At 34.2% G+C, this 14,114-nt stretch overlaps 1 protein-coding gene across 1 annotated transcript; it reads right to left on the reverse strand.

The window, feature by feature from the left end:
• Nucleotides 1–2,277: 2,277 nt before the first annotated feature.
• Nucleotides 2,278–3,763, reverse strand: LOC25497196 (carboxylesterase 1). The gene has a single exon (XM_013597060.3). It carries the CDS (start codon nt 3,633–3,635, stop codon nt 2,643–2,645), a length of 993 nt encoding a protein of 330 aa, XP_013452514.1. The 5' UTR covers nt 3,636–3,763; the 3' UTR covers nt 2,278–2,642.
• Between the last annotated feature and the right edge of the window lie 10,351 nt (nt 3,764–14,114).

Consider the following 14,114-nt stretch of genomic DNA (forward strand, 5'->3'; position numbering starts at 1 on the left):
CCCTAAGATTTAGCCCCTTTGCAATTGTGACCTTTTGGTCAATTTTGACCAAGTCAACCACTATGTGGCATGCCATGCGTATATTTATTAAATTAAAAAAAATAAAATTGCAACATAATTATTTAGGAAATTATATAAAATAAAATTAAAAAAAACAAGAAAATTATGAATCTTCATCATAATTTAGGGGGCCAACACACGCTATCTTCATCTTCATCTTCTCCATTGACCATGGACAACCACCGCATCACCCGTCGAACCATGACCCTCACCAACCACCTCCGCCACGACCCACCAACCACACCATCAATCCTCCACCACCACGCTTGCCTTAGCTACTCTCCTCCCGATCTCTCCGAATCAAATCCAACAACATTCAAACCTTCGAAATGTGGAAGCTCTTAGACGGCCATAATGGCTATTTGGGTTGATGATACAGAGCAGACTATTCAACCGTCGGGATGTCAACGGGAGGGTGTTTGTGAATCCTGATTATAATCAGTCCATGGAGCAACAGAGGGAGATGACCATGAAACGAATTGCGTATTTGTTGGATCGTGGTGTGTTTCGTGGGTGGCTTACTAGTGATGGCCTACAAGAAGAGTTGAGGAAACAATGATAGAGATGATATATGGGTTTCAAAGAAAGAGATAATGATATTTGAAGCTTTTCAATTTCGTCGATGCAGGAGAATGATTGGAAAGAAACATTGTATCTTTTGAAGCTATTCATTTTCTTCAATCCTACTCTAATTTGAAGACCTAGTAATGTTTAAATGCATATGGTTCTTAATTTTGAAGAGGCACATAGGATGATTTTTATTTTGAAGGGTTGATGAACTATGAAGATGATGATGATGTGTTGTGTTGTTGTATTGTTGTTCTTTTCAATTTCATTTTTTCACTTTCTTTTATTTTCCAGAAAATTTGGTTTTTTAACTTTTGATGATGAAGGTCTGGGATTGATTCCCTTCATCACGTTCCAATACTATTCTTTTTTTTCCTTTTCAATTTTATTTTTTTTATTCATGTTTTTACATGCATGGCCTTTTTTAATAAAAAAAAAATGTTTATTTACACACGTGGCGTGCGAAGTCATCTAATGAAGCGACACATAAGCCATAAAAAAGTAAAAATTGGCCCAAAGGATCACAATTGCAAAAGGGTTAAATCTTAAGGAACAAAATTTTCATTTTTTTTATTAGGGGGCCAAAATCGTAACATTAGCAAACTTAGGGGGTCAAAACTGTAGTTTAACCAAAAATCTATTGTATAGGTACTTGGAGCTATAGCTAAGGTATAATGACTTTTACCCTACATAAATTTTTGGTCACTAAACGTCAAGCTTTTTGCAGTGGGGTGGGGATCAAAAGTTAAAAATAAATTGATATAGAGGGACAAAAAAACTAAATTTTAAAATACGCATACCAAAATTTTAGAAAAATGAAAATATGGGTCCTAAAAGTACATTTAAGTTTTTAACTTTTATGAAGCGACAAATCAGTATTTATTACGTTACTATATGTATTATTTTAAGGGAAATGCTAACTGGTCGTCCCCGGGGCACTGATTAAGCATACCATAAAAGAGAATTATTAGCATAAAAGGAAACTGGTTAAGCATAACCGAGGGCACCGGTTAGCAGGACCCTTATTTTAATTATAATTTTTTTAAGCCAAAAGAAAATAGATTAAATAAAAACAAAAGTACAAAAGACTAGGGGACGTAAACTTGACCCAGTTAAAACATACAAAGTGTAATAACAACCCTTAAGGGGAATACAACGAGTGACAAACTACACTTTTTTGAACCAACCCTAAAGGGTAAACAACCAAAAATAAACAAAGTACAAAAAACTGAAGCGACAAACACAGACACCACGAATACAATTCAGCGAATCGACGAAGATGCAAAGCACCGACGTCGTTTTGATACCCTACACGAGAAGTGTGGGTTAAGACAACCGTAAAAGGTTCAACCACCAAAACAACCGCTGCTATCATTCGAAAACAACGACAAAAACGGCCGATTTGGATGTGGGTGGTGCGGAGGGCAGCGCGCCACTCATCACATCACCGCACCGGAAGGATTACATATGGTAAGGATGGAGTTTGGATTAAAGGGGATGGAAAAAGATGAAGGCGCTTGTGAAGTTTAGAGAGAAGGCGGATGATATTTTTTAAAGAGAGCCCATTATCATATCGACTTTATTAAATTTTAATTATAATAAATTATAAAAGGTACAAAAGGATTTTTGATTAAATAATAAGGATAAAAATGAAAGAAGAAAATATAATTTATAAGCTTAAATGCTATTTGAAACGTCTAAAAAACAAAGACATAAGTTGGTGAAATAAACTATAAGTTCGTGATAACATGACATTTACCAAACATTATTTTTTAATCATACAAACTTATAAGCTACAAGTTTTATTTTTTTACCTTGCCAAACAGGCCCTAATTCTCCAAAATTATCATAGTAAGCGACAACTCCAAGGATCTAAAATTAAGAATTAAGTTGTTTTGGTAAGTCCAATGCTTATTTGTGTCTCCAAACACGACCTTTATTGTAGATCCATAGTACACCTTCAAATAAACAACAATAATTGAAGTGGCAAAGAAACGTTCATACTTGTTATGACTCTAAGCATCGAAAGTGGAAATGAAGCCCTTCACTAACTTAATAAATTTCTTTGCTTTGGATGGCTCAAAAAACTCAACCCCATGAAAACCTTCTTCCTGAAAATCTTTGACAACTTCCACACCCTTCTCATCCATCAATTGCACTAACTCTTTAGCACGATCAGCCAATAGATCCCCACCGTTAATACTCACCAATACCCTCCACCCTTGATCCTTTATCTTATCCAATTTTTCATCAACATCATTTCCAACCGTTGGATTGCAATACTCATGATTACGATCAACTCCAATAGGTAATGCCAAATCCCAACACAAATCACTAACGCACAAAGGAAAATTTGGATCATTTTCAAGTCTCAACTCTGATTCAGTCCTATTGGTCCCACCAAAAAATGGTTGACGCAATATCAACCCTTGGATCTTCAATGGCTCAAAATCATTCACCTTTTCAAGTACACGTAGCCCTGCATGGTATGCAATGGTAGCTCCAGCACTATTACCCATTAGGTAACACTTAGAATAGTCAACATATTTAGTCAACCATTCATCTTGACTTGATCTAATCAAACTCAATGCTTCCATAGCATCATCATATGCCGCCGGTAGCCGGTGCTCCGGTGCGAGGCGATAATCGACCGAGGCGACAACTGCTTCAACAGTATCCGCCATATCAACACATAAATCATGGAAGTTGGTGGAGGCTGCACTTTGCACGATGAAGCCACTACCATGAAAGAAAACAATAATTGGTAGTAGCTTGTTGTTTAAGTTTGAAACATTTGTTGCTTTTTTAGGTAGGAATAACCGAAGCCATGTTTGGTTTGATTGGTTGATGAAAAGATCTTTGGTGAGAACAGGAAGAGATGTGTCTAATGAAGGTGAGGTGTGTGGATCTTCAAAATATCGAGTAAGTGTATCATTGGGATGGTGTTGGATTTTGAGGAGTTGGTAAGGATCGGTTGTAGGTGGTGGATGCATGGTTTGATTAGACATAGTGTGTGGTTTATGGTGAAAGATGAAATTAAAGGCTTTAAGGGGATTTAATGATTACATGTTTATCAAGTTTTTTTTTTCGAGAAAATGACAAGGTGTTTTTATCAAGAAAATATACATTGAACATGACAAGAGGTTATCAAGTTTTTATCAAGTTTTTACCATAAATTCAAGAAAATGACAAGGTGCTTTATCAAGTTTTTTTTGGACCACTTATAAGTAATAATTAATGATTTGTTGGTAGAGCAGATAGAGTTGTTTTGAAGAGGCCTACTTCTCTGATTGGCTTATTGGCATGAAGCTAAAGCATCATTATGTGGTGTTGTTTACTTCCTTACCCTTAAACTCAATCATCCAAGATAAGTAGAGGTTCATACGACTCTTCTCGTACACACATATCGAAAAAAAATATACATTGAAACTCATGACAAAATAAGTAAAAGAACTATGCAAGATAAATTCAAGTAGCAATTACTTTGTCATAACCGTGACTTTTATCATTTCCATTATATTCTAGACATCCAAAGAAAGGGATATGCTAACAACTTCCTTAAGACACTAGTTAAGGAAACCAAAATAAGTATGTTTGTATTAAATTCAATAAATTTTGACTTTTAAAAAGTTAAAATCATCTTTTTTCATCATTTTCTAATACAATATTTTTTTTTATCCTCTTATCCAATACTCCAATGGCACTCTTCAGCATTTCCTAAAAAAAACATATTTTTAGCCTGCATAAAATGTAGTAAGATTACCAAATTAATTGTCCTTGTGAGTTTAGCTCAGTTAGTAAGGATAATGCATAATATATGAAAGGTCTGGGGTTCTAACTAGGGGTTTTCAAAACCGAACCAATCCAAAAGAAAAATCGCAAACCGAACCAATCCAAACGGAAACCGCAAAAAACCGCATTTGGTTCGGATGTATTTGGATAAACTTTTTACTCAACTGCATGGTTTGGTTCGATTTGTGGTTTTCATTTTACGAACCGAACCAAACCGCAATATAAGAAAAACACTAATCCAAATATATATCATCTAGACCAATACTCACATAAATTCAATGGAAACTTTAATAAAATGACATATTTTTTTCTCTTGTTAAGTTTCTTCTTTGCTTTATCTATCAAAAATCTATTTATGTGCTACTTGAACTTTTAGAGAATGATAAAAGTTGTTGGGATTACTTTTGTATTTCTTACAAAATGAGATTACTTTTTGTCCACGTTTTAATCTGGTCTATGTAGTTGGGAACATTGTTGGATGAGAATGAAATTGTAATGTTGGATGAAATTTAAAACATTGCTGAAAACAAAAAAAAATTATTGTCTAAAAAAACCGCACCAACCGATCCATTCCAAACCGCATTGGTTTCGTTTGTTTTTGTTCAGATTTTATTTTAAAAGTCAACCGAACCAAACCAAACCGCATACTTATTTATCTTCTGGTTCGGATGACTTTTAACCTCAAAACCAAATCAAACTGCACCTCGAACACCCCTAGTTCGAACCTCGGATATCACAAAATAAGATTACCAATGTAATTACATTTATATTCTAGCCTTTTTTTAGGGCGCATTGACATTCTAGCTACTAATATTGATAGAAGGGATAGGAATCAGAGCATCACAACCTAATGTACTGGGTCTGAACAAAAAAATAGTATTTTTGATGGCAATGAAAATCTAAAGAGAAATCTTGAAAAATTAAAAGTGTTGATCAGGAATCCAGATCGATTGTAACACCATAAGACCCAAACTATAATATAATAAATACCGAAGTATAAATAAAAGAGATTAGGTTTTACACATACTCACTTATTATCATTTTGTAAAACAAAGTCATAACATTGCTGAAGAAAAATTCATCATTTTTTTTTTGTCGGGGCTTGAACCTCGAACCTTGTATATATTATTGATTGTTCCTACCAACTGAACAAAGTTCACGATGAAATATTCATTATTCTTTTAAAAACAACTCTTAACATCCATAATTATTTCAAATCTTAAGATACTTCAAACATCAACATATAAAATCCAATAGCCAACCCGACCCTAGTGTTACATATCAGAGCTTGTTTCGATTACTGATGGTGTGTAAACTAGTAATTACCATTAGTGTAATTGCTAAATGGCAAGTATATCAGTCGTTTTCATCAAGTAATAAAGTTATAAGTAGAGTATCGTATCTACATGGATTGTTCTTTCGTCCGAACAATTCTTGTTACTTATTTTTGTAAGTTTGACGGTATAAAAGTATGTTGCAACTTTTATCTGTTTGTAACAGAGCGAATTTACCTGTTTTGGTTACAGGAAAGTAAGTAGCGGTTAGGATTCTTCGAATTGCCTTTGTATTTATATTGTTGGATAATGCGCAATCTAAATATCGCATTTATTTATCTTTTGGTGACTATAAAAGTGATAAGGCCGTAGGGAGTTTCCTAAATAGGTAGGACACCACCTGACCTAATGGGTTTTAGCCACTGGTTACCTAATTAGGCCTTTCTCTCTGATTGCTAACTGCACCTGCTGATCGGACGGTGATCCTTACGTGCAGGGTCTTGCTAATTCAAAGGTAATTGAAATATAAACTTAAATTGGCTTTCTAGCTAGTGTTTCCCAATGCAATGAAGTCCAAGGTTCCCTTAGGTCTTCCCATCTATGAATCTTATGACACTCATAACACACTCTCTGTACACTTTCTTAGTAGTTCTACAAATGGGCAGCCCTAATCTATGCCAACCTTACTAAGGGTTTCAAGAGAATGGTCTTACTAGGTTATAGTCTTAAATCGGCCAGCTAGGTGCTTGTTTCCCTAATTACTAACAAGTTAATTCCTAACTTCGCTAATGCACCACACGACCCAATGGGTTCTAGCCACTGGGTACCTACGTCTAAGGTCAACAATTCTTATGGCATCTTTGGCTAATTAGTAATTACTTACTTCCTAGACTGATAGTTATCGGTAAAAAGATATAAATATCAAGATATAGGCATCCAGTTAGTGATAACAATATTAGGGTTGCACCTCTCACAACCTAACTACCTAATATAGGGTTGTACCTCTCAACGAAATAAAACTACTTCCGAATAAAACTCTATAGTGGACAAAAGAATAAATAAAATAAATAAACGACAAATTAAATTAAATAAATATCCAACAAAAATATACAAAGGTTCATCTTAGAACTCTGACCTAAAAAGATTTAGTTACATATGGTAACCAAAAACAAATTAATAAAGATAAAAACATACACTGGAAAATCAAGAAGAAGATATAAACTCTCCCGAAGCTCGGAAGTCGCCTTCCTCTTGAATTGCTACAGTTCTGAACGAGAATTTCTGAATGAGGAAGGCTGATATTTATAGTGAGAGCTTCTACCTGAGTTTGGGCTAAAAGTGTGGGCTTTACCCAAAATATTAACAGGTGTGCTAGGCGCATGAGTATGGCAAAAGCCATGCCCTAGGCGCATGAACAATGCCCTAGGCGCATGGCATCTTTATCCTAGGCCCAACCAATTTTCTGTCGTTTTAAGTTTTCTTCTTCAAATAACTTGCCTTAGGACTTGGGAACAGAATTCCTCCCATTTGTAAGTCTTATGAGGCCTTTTGAATCTTCATTCTTCTTTTCCTTGAATCTTCGTAATTCTTCGGATGTTCTTGATTTGCCGATTTGCATGATTTCTTCGTGAATTACTTCAAAAACCTCCTCAAATTGCTATGTTTTGGGAAAACTAGAAATAGAGACTCAAATATGGAAAACATTACAAAAAAACCCGAAATCATAGACAATTGTTATAATACTCCTCCTTTTTGCTGCTATCATAAGAATAACGTAATATAACCTGTCATCAATTACATGATTCTTATTGGAGCAAGTTTGACAAAAATTTCTAACAATAATAAGTTTGCGATTATTTCTTATGTGGTTACTTGACTCTTTTATTTCGTAAATGCAGACTCAATCTATATTAATTGCTATAGTTAATACCAAATATTTATTACTAATAAAACTTAAGACTCTGTGACTATTATTTTACTAGATGCTAATCCTAATCCTAAATGTAAAATTAAATTGGACTGACTCTTATTGAATAACCTAATTAAAACTAGACTCGATCTAATGTAGATATTACCAACCGTTAATTTACTACGAATCTCTAAAATGCAATGCAACTATTTTTAACCTAAAGTAAAACTCTAAAAAATATAAGAAAAATAAAATGGGGTTAGTTCCTAAATGGGAAAACAAAGAGAAAACGAAAAATGGTCAGTAGTAAATGAAAACAATAAACTACTCCCTCCATCCTTATATGTAAACCCCTTTACTTTTTTCACATTTCTTAAGAAAAGTTGTTAGTGTAATTAATGTGTCTGTTTTTTATGTTAATATTACCAAATTGTCTTTTATTTGTATGTGTATTAAATTTGACCTTTCAAATTACAAAGACAAATAAGTAGTATTAATTAAGGGTATGCTTAGGAAAAAAATAATAAATGCATCTTATTATTTGAAAAAGGATTTACATTTAGGGACAAAAATAAAATCAAATGGGTGGCTACATTAAGAGACAGAGGGAGTAGATACAAAACATAAAAATATAAACTATGTTAGTAACAACTAAAATAAATAAACTATATGATAAACTAAACTCTAAAATATAAAATGACTCGACTAGGACTAAATATTTTTAGTATTTTAAGTTTTTTGAATTCTTTTGGTATTTTAAAATTTTTGAAAATAGAAAAGTAAATGACTGAAAAATAAATGACAGAAAAATAAAGATAGAAAATAAGTAATTTGAATCGCTTAGTCGAAGATATCAACAATCCCTGGCAACGACACCAAAAACTTGATGTGCGGATTAGGCAAGTTTACCAAGTAATAAAATGATAAGTAGAGTATCGTATCCACAGGGATTGTCGTTTCATTCAAACAATTCACGTTACTTATTTTTAAGTTGACGATATAATAAAAGATAAGGGTTAGAATCTTGCAATTTTTATCTGTTTGCAACAGAGCAAGTTTTCCTATTTTTGGTTGCAGAAAGGAAGCAGCGGCTAGATTCGAATCCCCTCAATTTATATTGTTGGATATTAAATAACAGTCATGTTGTGTTTATTTATCTTTACATAGACTATACAAGTGATGAGGCTGTTGGGACGTTACTAACTTAATATGTTGGAAACTGCACCTGGTGATCACACGGTGATCCATACGTGTGGGGTCTATAAATCTCGGTTAACTAGGCATATTCCTCCAATGTTTGGTTGCACCTATTGGTCACACGATGATTCTTACGTGTGAGGTCTTACCACCTTAAAGGTAATTGAAAACATATACTTTATGTTGGCTTTCCACCATTTCCCAAGGCAATGAAAGCCAAGGTTCATTAGGTCCAACCATCTATGAATCTTATGACACTCATAGCACACCCTCTCTCGCACTTAGTAGTTCTACAAACGGGCAACTCTATCAGAGTCTACCTTACCAAGGTTTAAAAGAATGGTACTAGTAGGCTACGACTTATTTACTTCAAGCAAATACTTGTTTCCTTAATTATTAACTAGTTACGTCATAGATTCAGTAGATTTTACGTAGTATTAGTAATGTCACCTCTTAAGTACTTACTACTAGGGTCAACTCGCTTTCGGTATCTTTCGCTAGTTATAATTAACTTCTTCTTAATCAGATAGATATTAGTAACAAGATATAAATATCAAGATATAAGCACCAGGGTAGTAATATCAATGTTAGGCCCGGTCACAACCTAAGTATCTAATCTATGCTTGCACCTACTACATAAATAAACTAAGGAATTTCCTAATAAAACTTAATAGTGAACAAAAGATTTTTTTTTTTGAAAGATATTGAGCAAAAAATAAATAAAATAAAAAATGACATTAAATTAAATAAATATTCAACAAAAATAAATAGAGGTTCATCTTATAACTCTAACCTAAAAAGAATTAGTTACACATGGTAACTAAAAACAAATTACTAAAGATAAAAACATACCCTAAAAAATTAAGGAGAATATAGAAACTCCTGAAGCTCCAAATATTCCTTCCTCTTGAACTGTAACACCCCGTTTTCCCAATATAAAAATTTCAAACATATAATCAGAGTAATCATCAATTAACGGGATATCACATTCTTAAAAATCTCAGAAACATAGATAAATAATAATTTATCCTTCATCAACCAAATAGCAGCGGAATTAAATTCAAAATCATCATAAAGTCTTGGCACGCAGGCCTCATTAAAACACCTCATAAAATTTTAGTTAAACTTCAATAAATGAACACGTAAAAGAATGAAGCATGCATAACATAAACCCCATCCCGTTACGTATCAGAGCGACCTAGACGACTCAGTGAGGCAAGGCCACTCACGACAGCAAACTGCACACTAAGCTCGATCACCTGCAAGTTACTCATACGAAGAGCAACATTTTCAAGCAGAAGGGGTGAGATTTCACAAAACAATAATATTAATCAATATAATTCAACAATCATAATTAACAACATAAATATCTTAAACATCATAGCATCATTCATAATAAAATATAAAGTAGTCACTTCATTCAATCATCATCAATAACATAACATCTTTTGACTCGACAATGCGACAATGCAACCTAAACCTCTTATATGCATGTGGTACCAATTCAGGGCATGAGCCCCTAGCATTATAGTATTAATATACTTTCAGGGCATAAGCCCCCAACAGTTTATTTTGAGCAAATGCTCCATCGTGGTGACGACAAAGCTCCAGGACATGAGCCCCCAACAAATGTATGCTAATGCATGGACTCAATCATCTAAAACATCTTAATCATCTCATATACATCCAATAATTTGGAGTTCAACGTCCTCTTGTATAGACTCGTGCAACTTGGTTAAATAACAAAAGCAGTATAATCAGATCACAACAACTTTATAACTTCATAACAACAATTCATTTCAACAACATCTAGATCATTCAAGAATATTTCAAGTAATGCATTTAATCGTTAAATCACATTACAAACAACTTAGCAGTTCAAACAGTCTCACAGATTTCAATTAACATCTTAAATAAGTCTTACTACTACCTAAGTTCCATTCCTAATCAATTCAAGCAACTCAGGTCACAACATTCTCAATTGCACTCAGTTCTGGAAGTGCTCGCTGTAACGCCCTAGTTATTTATTTAATTATTTTATTATGTGGAGTATATATATATATATATATTATTATATATGATGTTGGTGATTTATGTGGAGTATATGCATGTATTTATATATATGTGATTTTTGGATGTTTTATGTGATGTATTATTTTAATATATGGTTTATTATATAATAATTAAAATAAGTATGAAATAGTAATTATTTTGAGGTTTGGGGAAATAATAGGAGTTAGTTGAAATTAAAGGAGTTAAGTCTAATAAAGGGGAGTTGGGAAGGCAGTTAAGATAGAAAGTTAGAGTCAGAAACACTTTTACGTGAAACTGACAGTTTTGGGAGAAAGGAGGGAAGAGCAAGAGAGAACCAAGAATTGATCATTGCTGTGCATTTCTTCTTCAATTTCTAAGGTAAGGGTGAGGTTTACTTCAATAGTATAGAATTTAAAGTCTGATTTTGAGTTTAACAGGTTTTGGTAAAAATTGGGGATTTTGGGTTTTATGATGAAATTGTAATTTTTGAAGTTGTAAGCATGAATTTGATGTTAGAAATAGGTTCTAGTTGCACACAGAAAGTTAATTTGCATCTGTAAACTGATTTGGGGAGTGATTGGAAGAAAAATGGGATTTTTGGGTAAAACCAGTTTTCTGCCCGTACAGAAGTTCATCGCTCGCCTCGCGAGTAGCTGTGCTCGCCATGGCGAGTGAGCAACTTCATAGCTCGCCTCGCGAGCAGTCCAACTCGCCATGGCGAGTAAGCCCAGATAAAACTTGATTTTGAAAAGTTGTTATAAGATGTTTTGGGAATGGTTTATGGTACCTAGAGGATAATAAAGATGAATGGTGGAAGTTTTAGGTTAAAAAGATGAATAGGGAGCTTAGAATTGGAGTTTGAGTGAGAAAATAGCATTTTTCCCGAGAGCACCTAATTTTCACTCGCCTCGAGTTCGCCTTGAACTCGCCATGGCGAGCTAGTGTTTTTGTGAACTCGCCATGGCGAGCAGATGTGCTCGCGAGGCGAGCTACTCAGTTCCTGAATGTTGAATTTCGTGTTTGAATGGTAGTACCTTAATGTTGTTGTGTTGAGCATAGTTTCATGTAATTATGCATTATTTTGATTGATTGAATTGCTGGATTTGATGCTGATTGATGATGATGAATGCATTGTATGTTTAATTGTTAATCATACATGTTAGTTAAGTGGAGTCATATGGAGTTGCATTGCATGGTCAGTTGTATGTAGATATACACAGTAGGTCCATTGCATATGCATAAAAACAGCGGTGAGGGCTTCGGTCCTGGAGTACTAGTTACTCAAACAGCGGTGAGGGCTTCGGTCCTGATGAATGCTTTAACCATTCAAAAGCGGTGAGGGCCTCGGTCCTGATTGGTACCACATGCATAATTGCATTTCATTAAGAAGTCTAAGATGGTGTCTTAGCAGTGGTCATGTCATTTGCATGAGTCGTGGTTGTCATTTCAGTTACTATCTGATTGATGAGGTTGATGAAGTATGTACATTTATATATATGTATTCTTTGTGAATATGGTGTGTTGTTGATGTGATTAGTAATATGTACATTGTATACATACTTGCTACGTGGATTATGATGTGGATGTTGTTGTGGCTTGTGAATAAATATTGATGGTTGCAAGTTAATATATTTGAAGTTATAGGGTGTTAGATTCATTTGATGATTTTAATATCTATATTTGTTGTTGTGAATCTCACCCCTTCTGCTTGAAAATGTTGCCCTTCCTATGGGTAACTTGCAGGTGATCCTGAGTAGTTGGTGGTGGCTCAGTGTCGTGTCTAGGGCTCTGATACGTGGGATGGGATCTGTTATTCATTTATTTGTTGTTTTCCTCCTATGTATCAATTTTGGAACTTGATGATGTGGCCCTTTGATGGTTGATGTTGTTGTTAGGCTTTATGCCAAGATATTATTTGAAGAATTTTAACCGTTGTTGTGGTTATTTAAAATGCAAATTTTCCGCTGCATAATTTTTGGAAGTTATTAAACATGTTGAATTAAATAGTTTTATTTTCTATTTAAGAAATTTAGAAATGGTGATGTAGCATGCCCGTATGGTGTTTAACTCTGATGATTAATTGTTATTTTATTACTTTTGGGTAACGGGGTGTTACACTCGCGAGGCGAAAGCATCTGCTCGCCATGGCGAGTACAACCCAGATTTCCATCTCAAGTTGTTCTAAGCTAAACAAGGTTCAATCTCGTTCTAAATCATCATCCAATCTTTATTAAACATCTCAAGGCACTCTAAAGCATCTAAGGTTCAACTCAAAAGTCAAATTACGAAATTCAACATGCTCTCTGGTCATGCTCGCTGTGGCGAGCTACGACTTGTAACTCGCGAGGCGAGGGGTAATGGCTCGCGTGGCGAGCGAAGGACTTCATCACTCGCGAGGCGAGGATCATCATTCGCCAGGGCGAGCGATGAATACAGGCTCGGGCAGAATGCAGTTTTCTACGAAAATTTATCTAATCTCAAGGTTCTAAGCCTAATTTCAATTCCAGAATTCATTCTAAACATAATCAAAGGTCAAAGGACAGTTTCTACATCAATCTAATCAATTTTCACCGTTTAATCATTAATTCTAAGAATTTGACCTAGTTTTCGATTTCTCCAATTCAATCCTAATTCTTGCTAATTACAACTGGATGAATTACATGACTAATATAATTGTAGAGTTAGTCTCACCCTTACCTTGTATGAAGAAATCGCAGCTCTCTCTTGGTCTTCTCCCTTCTATGGCTTTTTCTCCCTTTTCTCCAAAACCAGTCGTACGTACTAATTTTTCTAAGACTAGGTTTTCCTTTTTATATCTCCTCCTAATATCTTATCTTATCTTACTTTCTCCCCCAAAAATCTCTAAAATCTCAAAACAACCCTTAACTAAATATTTTATTTTATTTTCAAATCTTATTTTATTAAACAATAAAATAAGTCTCATATCTCATAAAATCATCAAAACACATAACTCATCTAAAAATCATCCAAATCATCTAAATCGTCATAAATCATCATAATTCACACATATATTATATAAATATAATATAACTCATCTAGACTCAATTAAATAATTAACTAATAAAAAGTGGGCGTTACATGAACTACCACGGTTCTGAACGAGAAATTCTAAATGAGTAAGGCTAGTATTTATAGTGAGAGTTTCTAACTGTGTTTGAGCTAAAAACGCGGATTTTACCCAAAAAAAATCATAAAATTACGCTTGCGCCCTTCGCATTTCAGATGCTCATGGCAAACAAGTTATGCTCTAGGCGCATAAA

This window comes from Medicago truncatula, chromosome 6 (genome assembly GCF_003473485.1).
Source record: "Medicago truncatula cultivar Jemalong A17 chromosome 6, MtrunA17r5.0-ANR, whole genome shotgun sequence".
Taxonomy (NCBI): domain Eukaryota; kingdom Viridiplantae; phylum Streptophyta; class Magnoliopsida; order Fabales; family Fabaceae; genus Medicago; species Medicago truncatula.

Coding starts and splice junctions, on each gene's coding strand:
- LOC25497196 (XM_013597060.3), bottom strand. CDS start 3,635: ATGTCTAATCAAACCATGCATCCACCACCTACAACCGATCCTTACCAA.